The sequence below is a fragment of the Euprymna scolopes genome, chromosome 25 (genome assembly GCF_053919585.1).
Source record: "Euprymna scolopes isolate OS-2025 chromosome 25, ASM5391958v1, whole genome shotgun sequence".
Lineage (NCBI taxonomy): Eukaryota > Metazoa > Mollusca > Cephalopoda > Sepiida > Sepiolidae > Euprymna > Euprymna scolopes.
The window spans coordinates 95,981,144-96,008,941 of NC_136506.1; the positions used below are offsets into that span (position 1 = coordinate 95,981,144).

The 27,798-nt window shown below is 30.6% G+C and overlaps 1 protein-coding gene across 4 annotated transcripts in view; it reads right to left on the reverse strand.

The window, feature by feature from the left end:
* LOC145247532 (zinc finger protein zfp-1-like) overlaps nt 1–27,798 on the reverse strand; it is a 142,053-nt gene that overhangs the window by 48,428 nt on the left and 65,827 nt on the right. For 2 of the 4 annotated variants that reach the window (XM_080109362.1, XM_080109361.1), the window contains exons 5-7: nt 26,259–26,362; nt 22,870–22,963; nt 6,400–6,444 (exon numbers count right to left, since the gene is read on the reverse strand). In XM_080109362.1, the coding sequence (XP_079965488.1) occupies nt 6,400–6,444; nt 22,870–22,963; nt 26,259–26,362 (243 nt within the window). The remainder of the gene's footprint in view (nt 1–6,399; nt 6,445–22,869; nt 22,964–26,258; nt 26,363–27,798) is intronic. The other 2 variants (XM_080109364.1, XM_080109363.1) reach the window with 1 other exon arrangement.

Genomic DNA, 27,798 nt, shown 5'->3' on the forward strand with positions numbered 1-27,798 from the left:
GGAAAGGGTCTTTTTGAATTGTCTCCCTCAAAGGAGTTCTAAATAAAAAAACAGTATTGCACAAGTGTCCAATTCACATATGTGAACACCAAAAAAATATTAAACTAGCTTTGTCTGAGCGTTATTTTTAGTTTGTGTTTTGATCATTGACCACCATCACCTAATCATTTTTATTTTTTAATTAATTTCTTGGCTAAATCACCAACAGAATAAAATTATTTTCTATACTGAAAAGATAGATGCTGTTAAAGTGTAAGAAAAATGTTTAAATCACAAATATAGTCTATTTTCTTAAAGAAAAATTATAATTAACTCATTAGCACTCTTGGTCATTTTGTTTAGAACTGGAAGTATAATTAATCATATTTCACCAATATCTGTATTTTTCAGAGATCTCCATAATTAATCGAAGATTGGGGGTGTCCAACACTGATCTCAGTTTTCCATCAGTTCCATCTATTATCCAATCCAAATTTCTTTGGTAAATAATCCTAATAACCAATCCACATTCATATATCACATAAATGAATGCTTTAAATACATCTTTTTAAATAATTTTAAGATTTACATAAAATTCTGTTTGTTTCTTCCTTAATTAATGTTACGCTTTGAAAAGTGTAAAATACAATTTTTGAAAGTCAAACTGTTACAAAAAAGGACATTTGGCTTTAGAAAGACCAATCTGTCAACCTTGAATAAAAATGAGTGGCCTCCCTCGAATATAACGGTATTCGAAAACGAATACCTTCATATTTATCTACAAGATTAATTTTTTTCACTAGCCTGAAAAATATCAGCTTCATCAAAACATTTTTTGGTTAAATATATTTCTCATTTTGTGAAATTTTAATAGGTCCTACTACTTAAATATAATATATTGTATTTACAAATATCTCTTGTAATATATTGAAAAGAAAAAAAATGGCTACTAATGGTATTAACAAGTATGCTCATATTTTGTTTATAATAAACTATGCAGAACTTTAGTTTAAATACAAATAATATAACAAAGTATCTTTCAGTTGTACAGTGAAATTTCTTAACCACCCGACAAAAAGTAAAGACATTAAAACATTTAAATGACAAAAAAAAAAAATTAATAAAAAATAAACAAACATTTAACCATTTTCTGATAAGTTCTTAGAAATGGGGCTCTAAATGTCTTCAATTTAAAAATTATCTAGAAAACTGAAAATATTTGGAATACTCGATGTTGGAATCCAATTTTCTAATGCCATCAGTAAAAAACTCAAACATTAACTAAAAACTTACATTGCCTAATTAACTTTTCAATAATTAACAAACAATTAAAATGAGCGATTTGTTTACAATGAAACTGAAATGCATTCTGATGAATTTAATTTCAAATTTTTTGAGAAACGATATTTTTAAATAACTTAGTTTCTTTTACGCTATTTCATTTTGGATTTCGACACATATTTGATTAAAAGTAAAGAAGAAATTGAGTGATGATCAAAGTTATGTTGACGTACGCACACATGCATACACACATGAAGTTGTCTCATTAATTTATTAATATATTGATTAAATGCTTTTCTGTTAAACACAATCATTTTCAAAAGTTTATGATACGTGATGGAAAAGGTCAGGCGTTTGTAAATGATACTCACTTATGTTTCTCACCATGCATTACAAAGAAAGTGAAATTCAGAGCATGACACAACCATAAAGTTGGATCAAACAGATTTGAAGCACTCCCATTTGAAGCACTAACTAAAAGGATACATTTTGTGTAAACATCAATGTTTTATTTATTTATTTGCGGACTGTTATCCTCATCTTCATAGTTGTTATTTCACCACGTTTCGGCCACCTATTCCTCTGGCCTTCTTCAGGTTATTAACTGTGACAGGATAGGAATGCTGAGTCTTAACTGTATCTCCAGTAATTACCGACTTCATATTTGTTGTTATCACCACGTTTTGGCCAACTAATCCTTTGGCCTGCTTTGGTTTGGCCAACTAATCCTTTGGCCTGCTTTGGTTTGGCCAACTAATCCTTTGGCCTGCTTTGGTTTGGATTGGCGCAATGGATAGAGGCATTGGATCTCTACGGTTTATTGTGAGCATTGTCTGAAGATAGCAGTTTCAATCCTACCCAAAGCCAGCCAGAGGCTTAGTTGGCCTTAACATGGTAAGACAAAAATTATGGAAGGCCGTAAATACTGGGGATATAATTAAGAAACTCAGCATTCCTATCTCGTTGCAGTTAATCACCTGAAGAAGGCCAGAAGATGAGTTTGTAAATAAAACAACAAAAATGTGGTATTATTTTATTTATAATTCAATCGAAAACTAAACAAAATAAAAACGATGCTACGGCAAAATAGGTCTTTTAATCATTGCTTAGGGTGCCTCATATGTATTTGATCCATAAACTCAATCAGAAACGGGTGGTTTACATAATTTGCATACTTCAAATTATTTTCTTTTTTCATTACCATGTTTTGTGTTTTTAAAATAAGGATTGATAATCTGTATTGCTCAGACTACTATTCTCATCTTGTTTGTTATTTTCATTTAGTGAATATTTAACATTTATAAGACTGTCACTTTGACCTAATTCTTAACCAGCGATTAGGCCATATATCTAAATGGACGATTCCAACAGAAATGTTGGAAACTTTAAAGTTAATCTTGTCATGTGTATTATTGCAAAAGAATTATTTTTTCCTTTTTTTACTGTTGCTCATATTGCAATTTTCTTGGGTTCTAATCTATTATTTATAATTATTGATTCCAATACTTTATTCAATTCTTATCAAAGTTGAAAGTTCAATCTCTAGCATAGGTGATAATTAGGAACAATAAATTAACACTTCAACAGTCACAGCTGACAAAATAAAAATACTGTAGATTGAATGAAAAACCCAGTGCCAAATTCTGTATGGGTTTCCCAATTCGACGTAAGTAATCTCATGTTTCACTAGAAGGTTCTACAATGCAATTGAAGACAGTCAGGGAGGAGGGATGTTACATCGGTTAGAACTCTGCGAATCTTAATGCCCCCGTATGCAGTCTTAAAAGACAAAGGATACTCCCTGTAGATGCAGCTGCGCGTGTAATTGTGAGGCAAGAGTTGCACAATCTCCAACCACACCTCTTGAATCGACAACTGGAAACAATGCAGAGATAAGCAGAGAGCACGTACAGCACCTGGAAGTCCCAAATGGTCACCCATTTAATACTGACCACGTTCAACGTTGGTAAACTTCGGTGATCCAGCGGGAATTGGTGTGTCAATGCGATTATGCGAATATAACCACCAAAAACACAAATAATAGTCCAGATATTTCAAATACAATTTTCCTTTAAAAAAAAATTCTGACACAAACCTCATCTTAGAAACATCAGCAAATATTGAACCTTACGTTTTGTGTTCTTAAAACGTGAAAATGAGGTATCGACCTGAATACGGTTCAACTATTCGACAGATTAGCATGATACACCACATTCTGTTATTTAATATTTCACTTTTCTTTGCAAGGATGACGAGAGACATAACTGAAGAAAACATGAAATGCATTAAGAAACTGATGAGTGATGATGAAAAAAAGTATTTTATTTGACGTTATATTCATTGTTTTGTGTTCAAAGTTGAAGTCAAATGCCACAAGCATAACAATCTAATTGATGGTATGCAAGAACGCATAAAACAGCATAGGATGGTCAAAGAATTTACAAGCTGAATTGTAAACTTAGACACATACAATGAATGTAAAGTCTGGGAAGAGAAAAAAAAAAAGGGAGGGGGGTTACAATTATATTTCCCTCCCTATAATTATTAGTCCTATTAGTAAAAGAAATTAATCTACCACTAAGGCATTTCAAAGAAATGAAGTCACTTCATAGATCTCCAGTTTTTGTAAAAATAGTTTCATTAAAAAAAAAAAAAATAAAAAAATTTCTTTAAGAAACACCTACTAGGATAATTCTTGAAATCATTAAAGATTTCATACATAACATTCCAACTTGCACCAGCAACTGAATTAATAATTTTTCTTGGTGGAGTGGGGTGGGCACTTCTGCATTTGTGTTAGTTTGAACAATGTTTTGTTGTTTTTAACTTTGGACCAGAAAACAAAAAAACTACTGACATTTTACAATCTCAAAGACCGTTATCTTCCTGAGGCACGTATCTGCGGAGAAGGAGATATATTGCAAATCAAGTTAAAGAAATGATGGATTCAAAAGGAAATGTTCAGAACGATGATGTTAAAAGATTCTTTCATCACCCCCCCCCCCACTGCCTTCCAATCCCATTTGGCCCTAACTGACATTATAATATTCTTATATTCATAGGCACACAAAATTGCCTATGAGTGTTTGGAGAGAGTGTCGTTTCATATCCAATCACGCAATTTGTAATTGGAGAATGTTTAGAGAATTGCGTATCAAGCAATTTTGCAACATCTGCAGGTTCTCGGTAATGTTTTATTTTGTTTTAGTGTATTACTTTTGCGTATTTGTTTTGGGTTTTATCTAAAAGTTATGTGAAACTTTGACACTTTCTGATCGGATCTTGATTTGTCTCACCTTGTTCTGTAAAGAGTTCTTAAAAAAATGAAATAAAATATTTAAAAAAAATGTTCAAAATAACAAAAATGCACAAGCGTAAGAGGCTACTATGAGAGGAGCCAGATTTATAAGGGATGAACCCGAGTGGAGAGTTGAGCAGCAAGATGTTTGTTACATGTAAATTTCTGTATATTGATACAGGTAGGGAAACAAAGCAAGATAGAAATTACAAGAGCAAGTGGTCCAAGGAATTCATCTGGCTGGGGACCTTTAAAATAAAAGAGTAAGATTTTGTTGCTGATTGAGTGGGATGTGGATATTTACATGGTTATGGTACAAGTGCGGTAATTTACTGGAGTACATGCCGGGATGCAACAGAGGCTGGAGTTTGACATAGTATGGAACCTATTAGGCTACAATTTTTTTGTAACTTGTCCAAGACAGAGTAGATAGTGCCCAGATGTGGCAACCATGATCCAGACATAGGCAAATGGTGGCTATATAGAAATTGAAAAATGGTGGCTTACGCTCACAATTTTGTTTTGACTTGTGTAACCAAGTGCGAAAATGGATGTTATTTTCTTTTTAAATCTAATTTTGTCAATTTGCATGCACATTTTTTCGTTAATGTCAGAAATCTATGAAGAAACTTGCTTTTAGAAAGGAAGGAGTGAGAAACAACTTAAGCAGTCATTCTTATTCTTCTAGAAAAGATAAACATTTCTTCAGGTCAGAGTTAATTTGATAAAAAATTTTATTTTCAAGCAAAGGTTATGGATGTATCAAGATGGTCTTTAGAATCTATCTAATGCAGGGAATTATTTGTTAATAAAAAGAAAAAAATTCTGACAATGGCCACCAACCACACCCTTAAATATATATAAAACAATTATAGAATAGAAAAAATAGAAAAATAAGGTAAAGAAAAGGAAACAGAAAAACAATAAAAGAGGAAAACAAACAAAAGGAGAAAAGAAAATGTCAGAAAAAATGGAGGAAATGTAGGAGGGATGTGGGGAAAAAATGTGGGGGGGGGGGGAAATGTAGGGGGAAAAAATGTGGGGAGAAAAAAATGTGGGGAGAAAAAAATGTGAGGAAAAAAAATGTGGGGAGGAAAAAAAATGTGGGGAGGAAAAAAAATGTGGGGAGGAAAAAAAATGTGGGGAGGAAAAAAAATGTGGGGAGGAAAAAAAATGTGGGGAGGAAAAAAAATGTGGGGAGGAAAAAAAATGTGGGGAGGAAAAAAATGTGGGGAGGAAAAAAATGTGGGGAGGAAAAAAAATGTGGGGAGGAAAAAAAATGTGGGGAGGAAAAAAAATGTGGGGAGGAAAAAAAATGTGGGGAGGAAAAAAAATGTGGGGAGGAAAAAAAATGTGGGGGGGGGAAATGTAGGGGGGGAAAATGTAGGGGGGAAAATGTAGGGGGGAAAATGTAGGGGGGAAAATGTAGGGGGGAAAAATGTAGGGGGGAAAAATGTAGGGGGAAAAATGTAGGGGGGAAAAATGTAGGGGGGGAAATGTGGGGGGGGGAAATGTGGGGGGGGGAAATGTGGGGGGAATGTGGGGGGGGGGATATGGGGGGGAATATGGGGGGAAAAACTGGAAAAAAATATGGGAAAATAAAGAAACAAAATATGGGAAAATAAAGAAACAAAATATGGGAAAATAAAGAAACAAAATATGGGAAAATAAAGAAACAAAATATGGGAAAATAAAGAAACAAAATATGGGAAAATAAAGAAACAAAATATGGGAAATAAAATTTATAAAAAAGTAAGAAAAAAAAGGAAAGAGAAAAAAGTAAAAAAAATGGAAAGAAAAAAAAGGCACAAGCAAAAAGTAAAGTAAAACACTCAACTTGCCTTTTTTTTTCTTTCCTGCTTCAGCGAGGTCAAGTGCTTTTCCCCCTTGATTTGTAAAGGATTATTAAAACTCATAATCTCAAAATCATAAAAAAAATTAATCATAAATTTTCAAAAGGTCAACTACGTAGCAAGCAAATGCTTCTTCATTGCCAGAAATTGTCAGAAATTCATGTGGAATTAAGACATACAAGCCAAACGAGATGAATTCATACAAAAAAAAAAAAAAAATGTCCGACAATGAATTGTGTTAAAAAAAAAGAAAAAAGAAATCAGTAATTGATGAAAGTCAGCATCAATATTGTTGCTATTATTTTCAACTGCCACTTTTTTTGGTTTAACGCATTGTCAAACTTTGCAGTAACTTGAGATTTTCATAAAAATAAACATTGTAGAGATATTGAACTTCATTGTTATTATATGTTCTGTTTTAAATAAAAACAAAATAGATTTGCTTTTCTACTTAAAATTGATGCAATGCATGAAGATAAATAATCAGAGAAAGAAATCTAAGTTTTCAAGTATATCAAACGAAAGCTAAAATTAGATAAAGATGCACATACTCAAAGCAGCAATTACCCTAAGTGGGTTGAACCAGAGGTGTATGAAATCCACAAGCAGTCCCCAGTCAGGGGAGATGATATTATGCTTTTGTAGTTCTTGCACGGAAGCATCGTCCTACATACAGCATCTGGTATTCCCAATACATTTGGTACTGACCAGTCTGAACATTGCCTAACTTTGGTGATCTAACAAGAATCGGTGTGTCAACGTGATTATGCCCTAGAATAGATAAGATTATATAGCTAGAGATAGAGAGATAGAATTCTAGCCAAACGCAAAGGATTAGTGACTCCCTCTGCTTAGATTCATAAAAATCTATTACAGGAAGAACTATGAAACCAATGATAAAATCTATATCTTCTATTCATGTCACGTCATTTTTCGCTTGTCCAGAGGTCAAACATTTTCTGATATTACACAAACCCAAACACCACTTATCATGGTTCAATGGGGCTATCACCTTAAAAATCCACTCTGTGCAGTTCCAATCAATTGTTTCCAAGTTTCCTTGGCTGCCAATCTTCCTGCGATTTAAGGCATCCATGTTTCTGCAACAGTTTATCCAGGACAATGAACATTCCACATAACCACACGAGTTTAATCAATTCATCTTTACGATAAATTCTATGCTGTGCAAATGTAGTGCTTTCAGCAAATCCTGACTTGACATATTTAGTTTTGTTAGATTTTAAATTGTAGAGATACTTAGTTATCGATGTGATTGCATTGCAGTTGGGCAGGATAGGGCTGAGTGAGCACACAGCATTCACTGTTGTATATCATGATGTTCCTGACACGGCTGCTACACAACTTATACAAGATGTACAGAGGGACAAATTAACAATTTCATCAGAAGCAACAACTCACAAAATTTCAAACAGGCCACCATCACTGCTTTGAGCATACCAAGTTCACATCTGACACCTACACTTAGCATATCACCTAGATAGTAAAAGAATCTACTACTTTCAGAGTATTTTCATATTGTATCATCTCTTATCTAATTCAATATGTTGAATTCTTACTTTGATAACTGAACATGCAGATCCATTTTTCTTTATATAAAAAGCATTGTTGATATATAGAATGCAAAATACATAAATTATATATTTTTTTTATGCATCTACATAAGATTTTATGTAAATATTTTCAGTATTTACTTTGACCAGTGCTCGATACGAATTCTCACGAGGAAGAAACGTGAAAAATTTTGTGTAGCTTAATTGTCATATATATTTATATATATTATGAACAAATGATTAATAAAACAACATGTTAAAATACATCTTGAAAAAGAGTCTGATTGAGATTACTTTACTTGTAAATATTAACTCTTTAATATTTATAATATATTTTAAGTTTACCATTTTGATTACCTTGGTAAACTTATTGTTATTTATATATATATATATATATATATATATATATATATATATATATGATGAAAATAATGGAAATAGTATCCGACAAAATAGAGAAAATAAAAAGGAACAAACCGTATTATGTGTTCAACGTTTCGTCTTTATAAAGACGAAACGTTGATGAACACATAATACGGTTTGTTCCTTTTTATTTTCTCTCTCTCTCTCTCTCTATATATATATATATAGATAGAGAGGTTAATCATTTACTTGAAATGTACTTGGTTTGTATATACCAATCGTAATGGATTGAAAAAATCTCTTATAAATAAGGTTTTTTTAATAAAAAAAAATCTTATATAAATTCTTAAAAGTCCAAGTTCAATGAATGCCTTTTTATTGGGTTCCAGACCATACATGGATAACTTTTGAAAAGTAATAAATGACCAACTGAGGAAGCTTGATATTTGGAACTAGGAGTATTATTATGCTATACACACACACACACACACACACACACACACACACACACACACACACACACGCCAATAAAAATTGTCTTACTTGGTTCAGAGTTTTGATTTGCACTTATATAGACTACTTGATGCCTTCTCAAAGAGCTTAATATTCTACAAAATGTCTTTTTATAAATCTATATCATTAGTTTGCTTTCATATGTAGGCATTATAATTAGTCTCATCTTCAAAGTTGAGGTCAAATTCACTATCAAAAGATTATAAAATTTCATGAAATAAAAAAAATAGTAAATTTGATGCCAACTCACAAGACTAGTTTATTCAATGATCACACGTGAATGAAACCATGGCAACAGTAAAAAAAAGTCTTTATGCAATATATATATATATATATATATTCAGGCCAGTCCTACAGTGAGGAGATGGTTTGGTCTTGGTAATATATCGTTAAAACATTTATATGTTGTTAAATATTACAGGTAAAAATAAAATAACAATAATGATGCCAATTTTAAAATTACTGATTTAAGAAAAAAAAACAAAAAAAAACAACATTATCTACAGTTTCTTAGTATCACAAGTGTTTAATTTTAATAACATTTCATAGTTTTTACAAAAAAAAAATGTTTGTTGCTTGATAAATAATCAAACATTTAAAAAGTTTAGTAAAAAAATTTAAAAATAATTAATTCTAAAAACGACTAAATATAATTAGAATATATATATTTTATATAAATATAAAATAAATGTATTTAATAAAAAACAAACAAGATTGATAAAGTCAGCTGTCAAGAAAAAGTCAATCAATTAAAAGGAAAAGAAAAACCAATATTTGCTAACATCTGTGTATGAGGTTATGGGCCTAGTTTAATGTGATTAATAAATGAATAAAGTATTTATAAAAAAAAAAAAAAAAAAAAAAAAAAAAAAAAATGATGGGGGATTCCTTACAATCACAAATCCACAAAAAGCATTTAATTCCTCAAATAGGCCAATTTCACAAGCAAATCCACCAATCGTCAAAACTCATAGAATCTTCATACATTAATATAAGCATAAGGGATTTTTGGTTTTAAAATTATTTTTTTTGTAATTTTTTTTTATTTATTTATTTGTTTTTTTTTGTTTTTTTTTAACCTAATACAAGTTTTAGCCATGTTGTTTCAGTCTAATTGAAATTTGGGGAAGGGGGAAAAAAATTTGGAATATTGGCATTAGAAAAACGTATGCCTAATTTCTGATGCCAAAAAAAAAATAAAAATAAATAAAATAATTCTTTAAATTTTTTTGCTTTTTTCAAAAGTAAATTTTCCTTTTCTGGTCACTAATGATAAAAGGGTTATTTATTGATTTTAAAGCTTTCAGTAAAACTTAAAACTATAGACTAGACTAAGTGTATTTTTACATTTGCGGAAATATATGCATATATTACGAAGGGTGTTTACAAAAACATGAAAATTAAAAAAATTCTTCAGCTAAAAATCTAGAGATTTGAAAAGAATCGGTACCAGTTATCTAGAACAGAATCGCAAATTGTATCAGAATTGGAAAAAAAATATTGGAACCACCCCACCACTACTGCAACACAAAGTGAGAGTATATTTTGATTTTTGGATGCTTCTTGAGTTCCCATTTACTTGCCTCCTCACAAGGGCAGAATAAATGTGGGGAAGACCCAGCGGCTCAACAAGGGGCACTTTGAATTGGGGCAAAAATAATTCTTTCTCGTATTTATCCTTCACAGAAAAGATGAAGAGCAGTATTAGAACAAATGCTACACTTTGCTCTTCTAATTTTTAGAGCTACTCTAATTTGGGAAACTACATAGTGTTGCCCAGGAGTCTTTAGCATGTTTTTTTTTATAGTGTTTTTAGTCAATTTTTTTACAAGGATTTTAAAAGTGAAATTAAATATTGTAAAGTCAACTGAACCAAATTCTTAAGTGTTGTTGCTGGAATCTATAAAATTATTGGATGCAAATAATTTCAAAACCTTTTCATCTTTCCATGCATGAAGATTTGCTGAGAATTTTAAAGCCAGTTTGAATGATTTTCTATTTGATAGTTTAAATACTTTCAAGCTCTTTTCAACAAATTTCTTTTCAATAATTTAAAAAATTAAAATGGTCATTTTGTTTCCAAAGTAAGCAAAAAACATGTTGCTTTAATTTCATAATCTAAAATATTTTTAGTAATGAATAATTACATGTCAAGACTTAAAAATATTTAACGGAAAAATTTAATTACATTCTTAAATGAGATTTTTCAAAATTTATTTTATTCCAGTTTTGATTTCAATATCTGATTAATGAAAAAAATAATGTGTAATCATAAAAGGTTTTATTGACATGAGAAACATACATCAAGTTGTCTCTCAATTTTATAAAATTTAATAAATATAAAAAATAGACAAAGTTTCAAATTTATATATATATATATATATATATATATATATATTATTCCTTAGTTGGAATTCATTTTTGAGATGAGCATTATATATTAATTTATTTTTATTTTGGATTATTATTCTCATCTTTATTAGTTGTTGTTTTTTATCTTTTACATGGGCCTTCGGGGCCCGTGGCGCAGTTGATAGAGACGTTGAATCTCTACAGTTCCAGATGAACATTTTCTGAAGATAGCGGTTTCAATCCCACCCAAAGCATGCCAGAGGTTAATTGGCCAAAATGTGGTGAGACGACAACAACTACGGATGGCAGTGATGGCCGAGAATGAAGTTAGGAGATTCTAAGTTCCTATCCGTCGCGGTTACCACCTGACGAAGGCCAGAGGAATAGTTGGCCGAAACGTTGTGAATAAACAAAACCAATAAAAGATCAAAAACAACAACTAATAAAGATGAGAATAATAGTCCGAAATAAAAATAAATTAATTTCAAATTTATCTATTGCGGACTATTATCCTCATCTTTCTTAGTTGTTGTTTCACAACGTTTCGGCCAACTATTCCTCTGACCTTCGTCAGATGGTAACCGCGACGGGATAGGAACTCCGAATCTCCTAACTGCATCCGTAGCAATTACTACCTTCCATAATTGTTGTCTAACCACACAGAAGGCATGCTAAGGATGCAGTTAGGAAATTCGGAGTTCCTATCTCGTCGCGGTTACCACCTGACGAAAGCCAGAGAAATAATTGGCCGAAACGTCATGAAACAACTAAGATGATGATAATAGTAGGCCGTAAATAAAAATTAAATAATACTCATCTCAATAATGAATTTCAATTAAATAATATATATAAAGTTTCAAATTTATTTTTAAAAGTTGGTGAGTAAAAATAGTCATAAAATTGAGATTTTTTAATTAAATAAATTACACAATTTTAAAAATAAAATTGAATAATTAAATTTTATCGAACTGAAAAATACATTTTGCTAATTGATAAATGTTAAAAAAATTAAAAAAAAAAAGAAGCAATATTTTATATGTGCTGCAACTGCAGTCAAACACAAACAACATGGCTGAAACTCGTAACGTTATATCATGTAGTAACACTGTAATGAAACAAAAGAAAACAAAAACTACTTGCTATCGAAATACAAGTTTTAAAGCATTAACTCTAACCTTAAATTGACTACTGGTAAATATTGTTATTGGATAATTAAAGAAAAATGCAAGTGTTGAGAGGATACGCATCTAATTTAAAAATAAGGATACACAAAAAAAATAAAATAAAATAAAAAAATGAACAATACTGATCCCCTGTTAATATTTTTTTTTTTTGGGGGGGGGGGGGGTACTGCTATTCTCAACTAATGAAGATTTTTATGTGATTGTAAAGAAGTTTCAAATTAAAATAAAAATTAAAAACAACAACAACAAAAAACAAACAAAAAAACAAAATAAAAAAAAATATCATTAAGAGAGAGCAGGGTACTTACTATGCAAGAGGTAAAAACCCTGGTATTTTTAACACAGCGTGGGCAAATGACAACAAAAACACTAAAATGGACAGCATCTGTAGTTTTGCTCGGGTAAAAGATAAACTTAAAATTTTAAAAAACGGTTTGATTTTGATTCATTAATGTTTAAGAGCACCAACCAATCAACCATGCCCTTTCGGAATTGTACCGATTCTGTCTGGCATTGAATGGTTTACTTGACTTCATTTACTTTTGATGAACTAATGGTTAATTTTTCAACCAGCAATAAAACATCTGCCACTCTCTTTGTTTCCCCTACTTCTAACTGAATCAGTTTCAATCATCAACATAAAATTAAAAGATGACATTTTTTTTCTTCTTTGTCAACTAAAATAAAACTTATTCCAAAAACAGGGATAATTAAGGAATTAATTATAAAAACAGAAAAACCAAACCTTGAAATGTATCCAAGTTAAGAAACGCAATATAAAAATAATTAAATAGCCAATGTTCACATACTAATTCGTTCATTCTAACAATAAAAATTTTTCTCGAAAATTATCAATTTAACAAAATCGTTGACATGAAGCAGAAAAATAAAATGAGAATACAAAGATAAGATTGAAGACATTTTTGGGTGATTCTGTATTTGATTTAACAAAAAAAAAGATGAGAAAAAAAAAAAAAAAAACATTGAATTTAAAGTAAAACAAAATGGTACCTATATAATTGTCATGTTGAAAATAGTAAGCTATCCAATAATTACGAAAAACGATAAGGTAGAAAATTAATTAATCAAAAAGACTGATTTGGTTTCAAAATCTTGTGATTTAAATTGGAGAGTAACAGGGGAGGTAATTAAGTGTTCAATTTCTCGGAAATCTAATGCCAAAATTCTATCAGTTATCTATTATATAAATCTCACCTGTCTGTTTAAATGTATGCATGCAGGTCTACCTGCCTATAACTTTCGACAGAGACGATGGATTTTCACGAGATCAGTATCGTTTTGAAGCTCAACCCTTCAGACAAATATCGAAAAATTGGCTAAAAACATTAATTCCTTCACCCTCAACTGGGCACTTTTCTACAGGGAGGTGTACCTGTTTTCACCGATATTTTCGAAAGTCATCCCCCTCTTTTCGATTTACTAGCCTTAATTTTAAACCTTTGACATTTCTATTTTGGCGATGGACGCAACGACAAAGGCATCAGATTTTTTTTTTGTTGTTTTTTTTTTCATGTTCTTTTCCTCCTTCGCAGTACGGGTTTGAGCCTGCCTGCCTACTACCACTTATTGTTTTTTTTTTCTCAGCACACCTCCAAACACCCGGTTCAATAATGTTTCAACTGAGTTACCTCTCCTTTGCTTATGTCACGGGACCCAATATGTCCACTTCAGTGTGTAACCATATCAAAGTATTTTACCCTTATTGGAATTTTTTCAGGAAAAATGAATTTTCTCCCTTATCGTTTTCCGTAAATTTTGGGTATGTTACTATTTGCGACATAAAAATTATGTAGGTACCATTTGTTTTGCTTGAAATTCAGTATTTTTTAAATTATTTAAATAGAGAGGCACCCACTTTCACTATATTCAAAAATATTCACACAAAGTGAATCGAAATTGTGAAAAAACAAACTAAATTTGGAACTGATGAGAAATATAAAAAATTACATCCATTAAGAAAAATGCAGACACTGAAATCCTATGCTTGTAATCAAAATATTTGATAATCCTTCATGACATTTTTTATAAAGAGAAGATTAAGATTTTGGTTCTTTCATACAACAGGGGCACATGAGAAAATTATTTTTCTTTGGTTGATAAGTAAAGAATAACCATAATACTTCACTGTTCCTATTAAAACTTAAATTCATGTCAAAAATTTCCATCATTTTAAAGGCTGAAAAATTTATTTAAATTTTTGCAGAGTTAATAAATCTTAAAAAATATCTGACACGTGTTTACTTTAAAGACCCTACAAGGGTCACATATGTCTTACGTACTGTTGCCATATCGGGGAAAGTGCCACTCAGCATTTTTTCTTGCTTTGAAAAAATTCAAAATCGATTTCACAATCTAATGATCTAAAAAGTTCTTTCTCACAGAACACAGATCGTTTGTCCTTTCTCTACTCTATCATTATTCCACATGTGCTTCAAGGTCTTAATTTTTTCCCTTGTAAAACTTTCACAGCAAGAACTCTTCTTACTATCATCAGTGCAAAGAATTTTCCTTTTTTCCTCCATATTAATAACATCAAATGGAATTTCTATGAAGTTTTTTTTTTTTGGGGGGGGGGGGGTCAAAGAACTTGCAATCTACGGGAGATGTTGCCATTAAATTGCTTCCCTAAAGGCTACAAAATAGTCACATTCAAATTCAATATCGATAGCCACTTGTGATAAACTGTCCTAATAGTTTATTAAATTTTATTCATTCCATTTATTTTTAATCCTCTCATAATATTCATCATCATTTAGCTGTCACTAACCATATCATTAACTCCTGTTCCCAGACATTTTTTTTGTTTTTGTTTTTTTTAGCCTTTATAAGTGGGTAATTCCTTAATAGAAACATAAAAATAAATTTGAAAGCGATTTTTAAGTCTATGGAATGAAATTCCAGTCTTCAATTAAAACTTAAAAAGAGGAACGTCAAGTATTACAGTTCATTTGTACTTTCCAGCCAAAAAAAAAAAAAAAAAAAAAAAAACTTAATTTTCTCAGATGCTCCATATTGTATAAAATCAAGATATTTAACCTGAAAAACTATATTCACATTTCTATTTAAAAGTAGGAAAAAAAAAAAAAATCTTTTGATTTAATTAAAAAAAAAATTTTTTTTAAATAAAATAAAATAAAACTAAAAAAAAGCATCAAAATAATCTGTTGCACGTTCAAGTCACATTTCGGTCAACATAATCACAACTTTCTTTGGGCGTCTCTCATTAAACTTGGAAACAGTTCTATCAAACTCAAGAACCTCTACAAAATTTCAAACCAACTCTTCACCTAATCTACATGGGTATATTGTTCTCATTTTGTCAGCTATTACTGAGTAAAGGTGTTAATTTTATGTCATTCTAATTTATCATTGTAATAAGGACATTCTTTAATCTCCAGAAAACTCATTTACAAGTTTTCTAAACATTCAATTCTTACAGATGATAACAATTTGACATTTTTGCCTAGTCATGGTTGACAGAATGAAAACAATCTACTCATGAATTTAACGGTTCAGTTGGAAATTTCATACAGGTTAAAAATGGATCCACTCAAAGTAGTTCAGAGATTACATTGGCCAAAAATTTGTGAATATAACAAACGAGATAAGAAAAGTAGTCGAAATAATGTAAAATATAAATTCTTAAAATCTTAAAAAACAGAAAAAAAAAAGGTATAACACGTGAATAACGTTGAACATGAAACAACTTCTGTCATTCACTTTCTAGCTTTGACTTTTATCCAATCGATTTGAATGAATTAAAAAGATGAATCAGTCGCTTCCATGTTACAGTTCACAATCATGAGCACAAAGAGACTAGTAATGATGATGAGACAGAAATAGTTTGTTGAGTTTGAACAGTTGGATGATTAAAATAATGTCAAATGCAATGAGAAAAAAAAATTGATTTCTTATTGAATGCTAAATCATTTTTATAAACAGAGTGACCTTGGAGAAAAAAATAAAAAAAGCCACTCATCTAATTGTTAATAAAATCCATAATCCTTTCTGCAATTCAACCATATTTTGTACAAATAAACATTAGTCAATGTCCAACTTATCCACAAGTTTCAATCATGAATACCCCCCAATCTTTATTTTTTGTCATTTTGTACGAGAATAACTCCAGACAAGGCATAAAGCCACTTTATGCAAAAGGCTAAGAAAAATTTAAAATAAATACTACTTCATGGTTAAAAACTAGCTAATAAGTATTAGATGAACGGATTCAGACTTAGAAAACAGTAATTCTTCCCCCTTTGTCAGAAACATCTTTCATAGAATGTAAAGACTAAAACACAAAATAAAGAAAGCGAGAATTTTTCATTCAATAATATGCAGGGATACTTTGGTGATAGTTTCATAAGTAAATGTCATCTTGAATGGGCTTCACACTCACTAATCTTTAACCCCTCCCCTCCCCTCCCCTTATCTGTAGTTATTGCAAAGATAATACCTATCCAAGCAATCCCTGAACTATTCCTGAGAACTGAAAAGCCCACATCCGGGCAATGCGAAAAGGGGTGCATCAGATTTGTCAATAATTTGGCATGTTATATCCATGAGTATTTATCCGTTAACAGTGATTGAATAAGGATTTTTAGACTTTCACAGCTAAAAATTGGTAGACTAGGAAAATGGCATAGACTTCAGTTTAATTTTTAACAAAAATGATTGTATTACAAAATAGGATGAATTTTATCAACGACTCCAGGGACGATTCCATTTTGGGGAGATCACCCAGTACTTGTACTGATTCTTTTATAATGGAGATGAAATGATGTGGAAATTATGAAAAGTTTTTAAATTACTTAGAATGAAATGTTTTAAATACATGATAATTTCAAAGGGACTGTAGTGATTCTAAATTTAAAATCTATTTTTTTTTATGGGGAAAAGTAATGTTTTTAGATAAGATAATTTCATAATTTAAATAAAACGTTTTCTAAAAGATTGTTATGAGTTATGAATACCGAAGATGTTCAAAAATGGTTACATCCAATAAACCTGAGATTCTGTCACAGCTAGCCTTTGTGGAGAGGCAGACATAGCTGGAAATCATTTTATAAAATAGGAAAGGAATTTTATTAAATATTTTTTTATACTTACAAAATAACTTTTTTCTTTTAATAAAAGCTCAATTTTTTTTAAATTAGGTAGAACACATTAAAACTTTTTTATAAGCTTTGAGCTTGTTTGAATTCTTTTTTGCAAATACAGATTTGTAAATAAAAAAATTTCAATCATTTTTTGCAGAAACTAAATTTCAAACAGATTATTTTGAGTTTATTTTGCATTAATTCCACCATACTTCTCTAATTATGACCCTACAAGAGTCACATATGTCTTGCGTACTGTTGCCATAATCATAAACCCATTTGAAATTTTCTGTTTTTCATGACAATTTTGACAAGTATCAATTATTGGATCAAAATTTGAGGGAAATTTAAATTTTATGAATAGATTTCACGTCTTTTAAAAAATGGTGAATTTTCTTTAATTTATAAATACATTGTAATTTTTCAGAACTTTTATTTTATAAATACATTATAATTGATCAGAAGTTATTTTGAAAATTTCATTTAAATAAACTGGTTTTCCTTCAGAAAGTGACACTAAGAAGAAGCTCATTATAGAATAAGAGTCTCGCTTACTAGATGTGTTTTTATTGTGTCTTATTTTTTAAATTTAGATCCATTTAGTTTGAAAAGTGAATACATATTGAGATATATATCAAAATTATCTTGTTGCAAAATAATTTTGTTTTTAGGAAGAAAGAAAAATTGCATACATTTTTATTTTTTCGTTAACATTTAAATCTTAATAAAACAACTGTAAACCCAACTACTAAAACAGAGACCAATTAAGGAAACCAACACAATTTTCTGCTTCAGACAATTTCCTTTTGTAAGTTTGGATTGTTTTGAAACCGACTCGAGTAAATGTTTAAACCTTTATTCTAGAAATCTATGTGAACCTTTGAAGGGAAAAAAAAACCTTTAAAATTGGAAGAACTTACAATTTCCAAAAAAAAAATGTCACAGAAATCCTAATTCCTTTACATTGGTTTTCTAGAGATCATGTTTATCATTAACGCTGATATTTAGATTCCGTTTCAGATGTGCTGTCAAATTTTTTTTTTTTTAGTATATGGTTCATGTATGTTCTCAGATGTTTGTTTTATGAGTGGCTTGATTTTTTTCTTCTCTTTCTTTCTCTCTCATATATATATTACACACACTGGAATACCCAGAGTTGCCCAGGGTCACAAAAAAAAAAGTTGCATTTAAACACACCTGATATACTTGGGATATTGAACACTGTAAATTCTGCTGCAGTTCTACCTCCAACCTATCAGATTAAGGGTAGGTTTTATTGTTTTGTTTTTTTTCGGGGGGGGGGGGGTAAACTATTCTGTACTTTAACATAATTTAATAGAAAAAGACGCAATAAAAATAAAATTGAACTTGAAAATCCTATCATAAACTGGAGAAATACTACACAGATAAAAAATACAAAAATATATTATAAATAAAATTATATAAACATTGTAATATCTCATCAGGATTTCAAAAAGAGAAAAAAGTGAGTCTTGAGTACATAGGAATGTCGAAACCTTGACTGATCCTTACAAAGTTTATATATAAATATTAAAGATGTCTGTATGTCCGTCTATGCATCAATTACCAATGATTGGTAATTCGAGTATAATTAATGGTATATTTGGAATTAGCAAGGTTTTGCAGACATTTTAAATGATTAAAATGTATATTTTATCCTATTCAATTGGTTGGTTGGTTGGTTGGTTGTTTTTATTTTACGGCATATCAACCCTTTTCAGGTTATGTAATGCCAAATCCAGTGATTCGGAAGAAAAATTTTTTAATAGAGTATATTTGTTTTTTTTTGTAAGTCGGTTTCTATTTAACCCATAGTTGGGACCCTAACAGGTATTACCAGTCCGGGTCAGAGTGGAGACCTGGGAGCAATGGCAATAAAAGGGTGGCTCCACACTCCCCAAAGCCTGCAAGCTGGGGTCTCACCATCGGATATAGTTTAAGGTCATATCCAGGACCCCTATTCAATTGGGTAGGGTATTTTGTATCTGGACATATCAACTTTTATGGTCATTTAATATTGAGAAAACAGTTTTAAGTTCATTCTATACATAAAATACAGTATTTCCGATTTATGGATATCAAGTGCAAACTCACTTGGAATGGTTTGTAAACTGCAAAAATTTTTCTTTAAAAATAAAAAATATTTTTAGGTATAAAAACATTTTATATTCTTAAAAGTGATAAAAATCAAAATCAAACAACACCAGGTGGGATTGAACCTAAAATCTTAGGGTCCTCAGTCTATCATGCAAAGAGAAAGTCTTTAGAACTAGACAAGCCGACAGATTTCAATTTCTGAACAATCCATTTTAAAATAGGTAAAAATCAGATGGGGGGGGGGGATATTTTAAAAATGTGGAAGATAAAATCCCTATAATTGTTCATCATTTGTGCTTCACACAAATGTTCATTATTTTTATTTTTATTTTTTCTTACTCTTTCATTCCAAACAAGGCATATTGCCACTTGAACGCATGGCGCTACTATTTGGGATCATGCCTATAGAGCGCACTGTGTGTGTGTGTGTGTTTTTGTTTAAATATATCAAAATCGTCAATTCATCAGATCTAAACAGGGAAGAAACATCACCCTTCATAAATGAACCAAATACAAACGGCACATCAGTTCAAATGGAATAAAAATCTAAGCATTAATCAGAAAAATCATCTGCAGAAAATTAATGTAAATAATTTTAACTCCTCATCTTAAACAAAATTGTGATTTGTTTCATAAAATTTTCATAAGAGAAAAGACAGATTCAATTCATGGTGCTTATAGAATCCACCATAGTGGGGAAGTGCCAAGGTAGCAAGGCATTTTTTTTTTCATCTGCCCTTAGCAAAAAAAAAATAAATAAACTGGCATTTTTGCCAGCGTAAGGTGACAGATGGATAAACACCTTCTCACCCTTTTTATATAACATTTGTAAAAGAAAAAATAATTTTAAGTTAGGATCTTTGTTTCCATATCGAAAATGCAAATACAAGTGCTTCTTTAGAACCAAACCACCACAGGAGGGGAGGGAAAAAAAAAACGCTTCATTATTATTAGTGTTGGGACGATTATTTAGAATCTAGAAAAATCAGGAGTTTTGGAGGTATTGGAAAAAACTGCCTATTTTCTGATGCTAAAAACGATTCTTTTAATTCTTTTTTTTTTTTTCCTTTTTTTTTTTTAAACAGAATCTTCCATTGCTGGTAGTAATAATAAAACGATAAATATTTATTGATTTCAAACTATCAGTAAAACTAAATATATAGTTCACCCCACTATACAAGTGTGTTTTTACGTTTGAGGAAATATATTCACATTTAACGTGTTTTTACAGTAATGGGGGGGGGGGGCTTTTTAGTTAAATATTTAGAGATTTATAATGAATCGGAATTGGATTTGGGAATTTAATAAAGAATCAATAATTGTATCAGCATCAGGAAAAATATTGGAATCGGTCATCACTAATTATTATATTTATTCATTTTTTAAATCATCATATGATTACTTCACTTGTGACAATATTCATCTTGGGTGTTTGAATTGGCTCCTTCCAACAAATTCAATCCCAAACAAGAGTCAACCAATCTCGGAAAACCATTGCCAACATTAAGTGACAGCCAATCTTGATTCTATCAGCTAAAACAGTAGATACATCACCATTCTGGAACGTCAGAGCTGGCCACCAAGTCACTTCTTCCAGCTCAGAAAGTGAAATCTGAAAGAGTTGACTTTTGTGATGAATTTATTTCTTTGAGGACTAAAAACAAAACTACAAAGAGCATTCCAAAAGTAATGCTTCCTATTTTTTTTTTTTTATTCTGTCCGAATGAATTGGAGGGGATTGCAAATAGTACTGTTATTATGATTGAATGTATGCATTCATGATCTGAAAGTTTCATCTCAGTTGCGGATATTGACGGTGTGAGACTAAGAAAGCAACCCGTCATGAACGTGCATCAGAAGCAGATATGCATCATCTAATTCCTGGCAAAAGTGCATTGAGAATGATGACAACTATGTAGAAAAATAAATTATGATACACAAAAGGTTGTTCATTTTAATGGTACCATCCTAGTCTTTGTAGTTCTTTAACTTTTTGAGTTAAAAAAAAAAAAAAAAGGTTTTACTTTTGGAATGATCCTCATAACTAAGCTACTTCACAAGAGCTGGCTGTAGGTAGGAGATTCGACAACATATGTGGATCAACATATTTAAGACGGATTGCTGACAGATCACAAATCTATTGAATTCTTGGTACGGACATTTCAATAGTCATGACCTCCAAGAATCCATTTTTCATAGCAATGATTGATACTTTCGTTTTTCTTTCTTTTTTCTATTCATAAAAAAACATGTTTTTTCTTTTAGGCCAGACATTAACCACAACTGAATTAGAAGCCAGAGACAATTTCAAGGTCCCATACACCACCAAATTATAAGAGCCGATTTTAGGATCTCAATTCTGGGGTTCACAATCACCACTCTTCATTTTACATTGTAGTTGGACGGTGTGTCAGAATTTTAAACTTTAATGACGACATAATTGCTATTGAACATAACACACCAAGATCAAAACGTCAAAGGATGAGTGTGAAAGTGGGAAAGTGATTTCATGAGATTGAAGTTAAGACTTGAACGGAACATGTAGTGCTTACAAGCATTGACCATTATGCAAGATTAGCAGCACTATCAAAAATTTAAGCTCCATCTCTTCCGAGTATTTACAGTGGAGAAAAATGTATGAAATAAAATTTTTTTAAATATATACTTCTTTATACAATTGTCTTTTTGAGATTACCAATATCATAGTGGACGAGGAGTCCTTATTTGTCATCTTACAAGAGTAGAGTTAGACCCAAGATCAATTTTTAATGTTGAGAAATCCAGCTCTCTAAAAGGGAGGATCTGGAATGGGACAAAAATTTATTTTGTTTTGGCCGAAAAGAACTTTATCGACATCATCGCATCAGGCGGGTTGCCTGGACCAAACTGATTCTTTGCCTCCACAAGTTTCTATATTCCATGGCCTTAGAAAGATCTTCAAGTTGTAAGCCAGTGTCTTCTTTCAATTATTTTGTATACGTTTTAAGTCTTCCTACTTAAGCGGTTCTGTGTTTAGGATCCCACAGTACCATATCACTGACAACCTTATCTAAAGGCCAAGGAGAGTCTACAGGCATTATTTAAAATATAATAAAGCGCTTTTTCTCTCCCTCGTGGTGATCGGAAAGAAGTTATAGGTAAAAGATTCAGAATAAACTTGAAACTGCCACCACCTCAACAGGCTAACAAAAAATTGGTTGATCCAAAAGGTTAGACTTCTCAACACTAACAACTCACCAATTTCTTGTAGTGATACATACAGTAGCCACAATATTTTACATTATCACCGTAATTTCCAGCTTCTTCGCACAGCAAACCCTGCGCCTGGGCACTGAAAATTTAAAGAAAAACAAAAAGGATTTTAAATGGAAAAAAAATAAAATATGTATAATTTTTTTTCTTTTTTTTTTTTACAATGTTTTTTTTTCTTTGACAAACGATTACAAGAATCCATTTGAGCTATTTTAAAAGTTTTGGCAAACAAATGCAGCCCAAAGATGAAATTTCCAGTATTTTCAACATCTTTCATTCTGATTCATTTTGCTACATTTTTTAACAAAGAGCAGTTGTCTGCTCGAAATATCAAAATAAAACAAAAAATTAAAAATCTCAATTTTATGCTTCTTAGATCCCCATACACTTGAAAATACTTTTTTAGAAGCACATGTGGAATAGCATACAAATATACATCTATTTTTTTTTCTATTTATTAAGAAAACTTTCTTAAACTCAAATCTCAATCTGAAGAGAACTGATGCATTACCTCCAATGAAGGACTTATCTTTTGTTGTGGGTTCAAGCACTTCAGGAAGTGGGAGTGACAGTGACTTCTTCAATAAAAGCCAAGGATGAACAACATAAATGAAGCATGAAAGGATACCCCCACCCCACCTGGCCGCTGTCAACGGTAACAGATCTAAGCATGACGCAGATAGATCAGCTGGAACCTTTGCAAGTCATTTGAAGAGAAAGTTGCAATTACATTAGCAATACACATGGCCAATAAAATGCTTTGGATAATCAGATTCTAAGAGGTTTCTGCTAAAATAGTCATATTTTAAAAATCAAAGCACTTTAAGTCTTCAAATTACCACTGTTTTGTTCAGAAATGAATATACTTTCAAATGAATTAGTAAAATAATAACATGCATTTTATATTTTTAGAGTTTTAAGCAAATAAAGTGATAAAAATGTGAACATCATAAAACAGCATTTTCGGTAAGATTTTGTAACACCCTCCTCCTGATTTGCAAACACTTGTACCGTATTTCTGTTAAGAATTTTTTTTAATGAAATTCGGAAATTAGCCAAAAGAGATGTTATTTTTAATAATTTCGAGTGTCCGAAATTCATTTGACCACTCGTTTTTTGTTGTGTTAAAAAAAGATTTCAAAATGATGAGTATTGAAAATTTTGAAAAAAAAATTTTCTTCGGACACTCACTATTAAATAAAACAATCTTTTTACTATGTTTATTCGTTAAAAAGATGACTGGACAGTGTTTTCTCTAGTGGTACGTAGCAATTTAAAAACATAATATCCGAAAAAATCGTTATGAATTTGAATCAAAACTTCTGTAGTATTAGTAATAGCATCAGCAGCAGCGATAAGCATGGCTAAAAAAGACGTTTTGTTTTTGTTGTTTATTTTTATTCCAGATCAATATTTTTTTTTTATTATTGAAAATCTGGTTATAAAAAAATTTCTTACATGTTTAGTTAGAGCTATTTTGTTAACCATACAAATATTTTTAAAAATTGGGTAGTAGTAAATTTTTAAATATTTGAAGCGAAGATGTGAAATACGATTGTTTTGGTTCACATGTATGAACGGTACAGTACTACAATACTTCTAATTTTCATCCTTTAAAAAATGTTTTCAGTGAATTATCGAATGGAAACTAATCTACCCGATTATTAAAAAAAAAAATAAAATAAAAAAAAAAATCAATATTTAAATATTTGTAGGAGGTGCCCAGTTAAAAAATAAAAACGGTAGAAAAAGACATGAAATCTAATTAAAAATCAAAATAACATTAATTCAAATTTTTTAACATTTTGTCAGCTTTAGCAAAAACTTGTTTCTTTTTTTTATATTTAAGTAGGTGGGACAAAAATATTTGATATTTTTCCAAGCATCATGTTTTCTGTTAGAGGAACGTCACTTTTTTAAATAACATTTTTGTCTGTCATAATTCTTGTAAAGTTTCACAATGAGTATCAAACACCCTCTTAAACAAAACAAAAAAAAAAACTTGTTTAATTCTATGTCTAATCCTAGGTATGAGTGGCAAGCCTCCTCCTAAAACCTTTAGCCTTAACAATAACACTAAGTACAAGTGGCAGAGCTCCCCACTAAACAAACTTTATCTGTGAGCTCATACAAGCGGTAAAAAAAAAAAAAAAAAAAAAAAAAAAAAAGCATAAAAAACGTTTAAAGAAAAGTGCACATAATTAATCTCCCATAAAAAAAATAAATTGGTCAACTCTCTTAAAACGCTAGCATCGTCTTGAAATGGTGAATTATTTTACATTTATGTGAAACTAACCCCCCCCCCCCACTCTAAATTCTAAAATTGTTTTTGTTTTGTTTGTATCAAATCTTCAGGATGTTCACACAATTTTCCTTAGCCCTATCATTAACCCAAAGGCAGAGTGGCAACCTCCCTACCTTCTCATAATTGCACAAAGACCTTAAAACCACGCATAATCACCTTTTAGAAAAAAAAAAAAAAAAAAAAAAAACACGATTTATCTATCATAGGAAAGGGGGGGGTAACTGTTCTAAAACACTCGAATGATTCAAAATAAGAAATCATTTTACATTAACTTCTAAAATAATTTTTGTTTATCTTTTATTAAAGTTTTTCAAATTGTTCACATGCAATTGTCTATAAAGGTAGAATCACATATTTTGGAGAGGTGGTCAGATGGGGAGGAGTAACAGAAGGTATTAATCTACCAAAGAAATATTGCAATATATTCATTTTTAACCAATCCTAGATTTTGATTTCAGTTTTTGGCACATAAAATGCATTACAATTCAACTTTGAGTTTTCTAACTTCTTTTCTTTTAATGAATACATGGCATTTTTAAGCAATCGCAGCATATTTATGTGCATTTACTGCAGATTATTTGGAAACCATTTATTTCTGGAGATTTTCAGTAGCATATTCAGATTCCTTATACAAAAATACACTTATATGGCAAATTTCATTGCTTAGTCTTGTGTTTTAACAAAGATATAGCATTTTTACTGAAAAAGTAGTGCAAAAAATGTGACAAAATGCATATGATCTTAAAGGGAAAATATCCAAACACGCAGGGCATAAAAATAGTCATAACTTCCTTGATTTTAATTGGATTTTAAATATTTAAAAAGATTCTTTCTTAGCTTACTAAACTCTTTCTATATATACCAATAATGAAATATTTTAAGCCATTTAAATTTTTTCATGTGTATTGCTAATTACATCATGAAATCAGAAGGGGGGAGGGTCAAATTAAAGAGTCCCAGGCAACACCAGATAATAAATGGGATCAACAGCTTAAAATTGGGAAAAACTTTGTGGTCCATGCAAGGGAGAAATCAAATTTTGTTTAAAAAAAAAAAAAAAAAAACTTACCAAGTAACATGGAAGTTCTGTTTGCATCCGTTCTTATTACACTGCATGCATGCTCCGGTGGCGGCTTTGCTTTCACGACTTTGCTCCTCACAAATGTAGCACACCTGGGAGGAAAAAAGACAATTGAATAAGCACAATTTAATAAAGTTGGTCGCTTTCTTGATTTTCTACATCAATAATTTTCTTCCTACAAAAATCAATATTTGATTAATCAATTCTTATAGTTTGTGTAAAAAACAATGTAATTCAATTTAATTCCTTCTGGAATATACTCTGAATAGGTCAGAATTGTTTTCCGGTGAACACCATTAAAAAGTGAAGAAGAGCATTATTCTGCATTCGTCAATAAAGATTTATTTCACTTTAGTTAGACAAAAAAGAAAAAGACTATATATATATTTATTATTTTATTCAATTTAGCTAAACAAAAAAACCATAAGCCACAACAATAAATTGACTGTTTCAGTCTTAAAAGACATCATCAGGCGACAAAAGACCTCTGGTGCTTTTTGAGACCAGTCATATAATAGTGTAAATGACTAGCCTTGAATAAGACCAGAGGTCTTTTGTTGCTTGGCCATGTCTTTTAGGATTGAAACAGTAAATTTCTTATAGCGATTATGGTAATTTTGTTCATCTAAATTGAATAAAATCATATTTTGCTTTTTTTCAATTGAGCACTATCAACAACCTTGTTGAAATTCAATAGTTTTTACTTTTGGATATTTTTAACATGGAATAAATATATAATTAAAAAAATATATAATTAAAAAAGAAAAAAAAATTGCACAAAAGACAAAAAAACATTTGCAAGCGGAAACTGCTTCAATATTAAAAACTGCTTATAAAAAAAGAAAAACGTTTTATTATGTACTTACATATTAGGTTTAAAACAAAGAACTTTAATGGCAAAACATCTCATCTGCCATTTTCTGCTTACGTTAAATTCAGTCAAGAGACATAATTCAATAGTAATCATAATACAAACCAGATATTGCTTATCGATTAAATTTTATTTTATAAAAAAAAATTATTGAATGAATGTGCGTAAATTTTGGTGTGCAGTCTTTTTTTAACCCAACATGTATTTTTGTATAAAGTTTTTGTGCAATTAACATTTTTTAATATTGGTGTAAAACTGGATAAGTGCCGTAAAAATGATACGGGATAATGATGGGTAGATATAGCTAGTTTGAAATCGCAGCATATCACAAACGGATGGTTCAGAGTACCAAGCACCTTTTGACATTCTGGAGAATTTAACCCCTTTCTTTTCCAGCATTCCTTGTAATTGGTAGACACCAAAAGCAATGAGAAAAAATAATATTGGCACAGATACTACACTTTGAACTTGGACACAAGTCGGTCAAAAAAATTAGCAAATACTTTCAAAAGATTGCAAGAAACATGCAAAAAGATTAAAAATAAGTGATTATTCAGACTATCATTCTCATATGGAACGTTATTTGCACGTTTTGGTCAATGTAACCTCTGACCTTCTTTGGGTGTATCTTGTCGAACTCGGAATCTGGAAGGAATT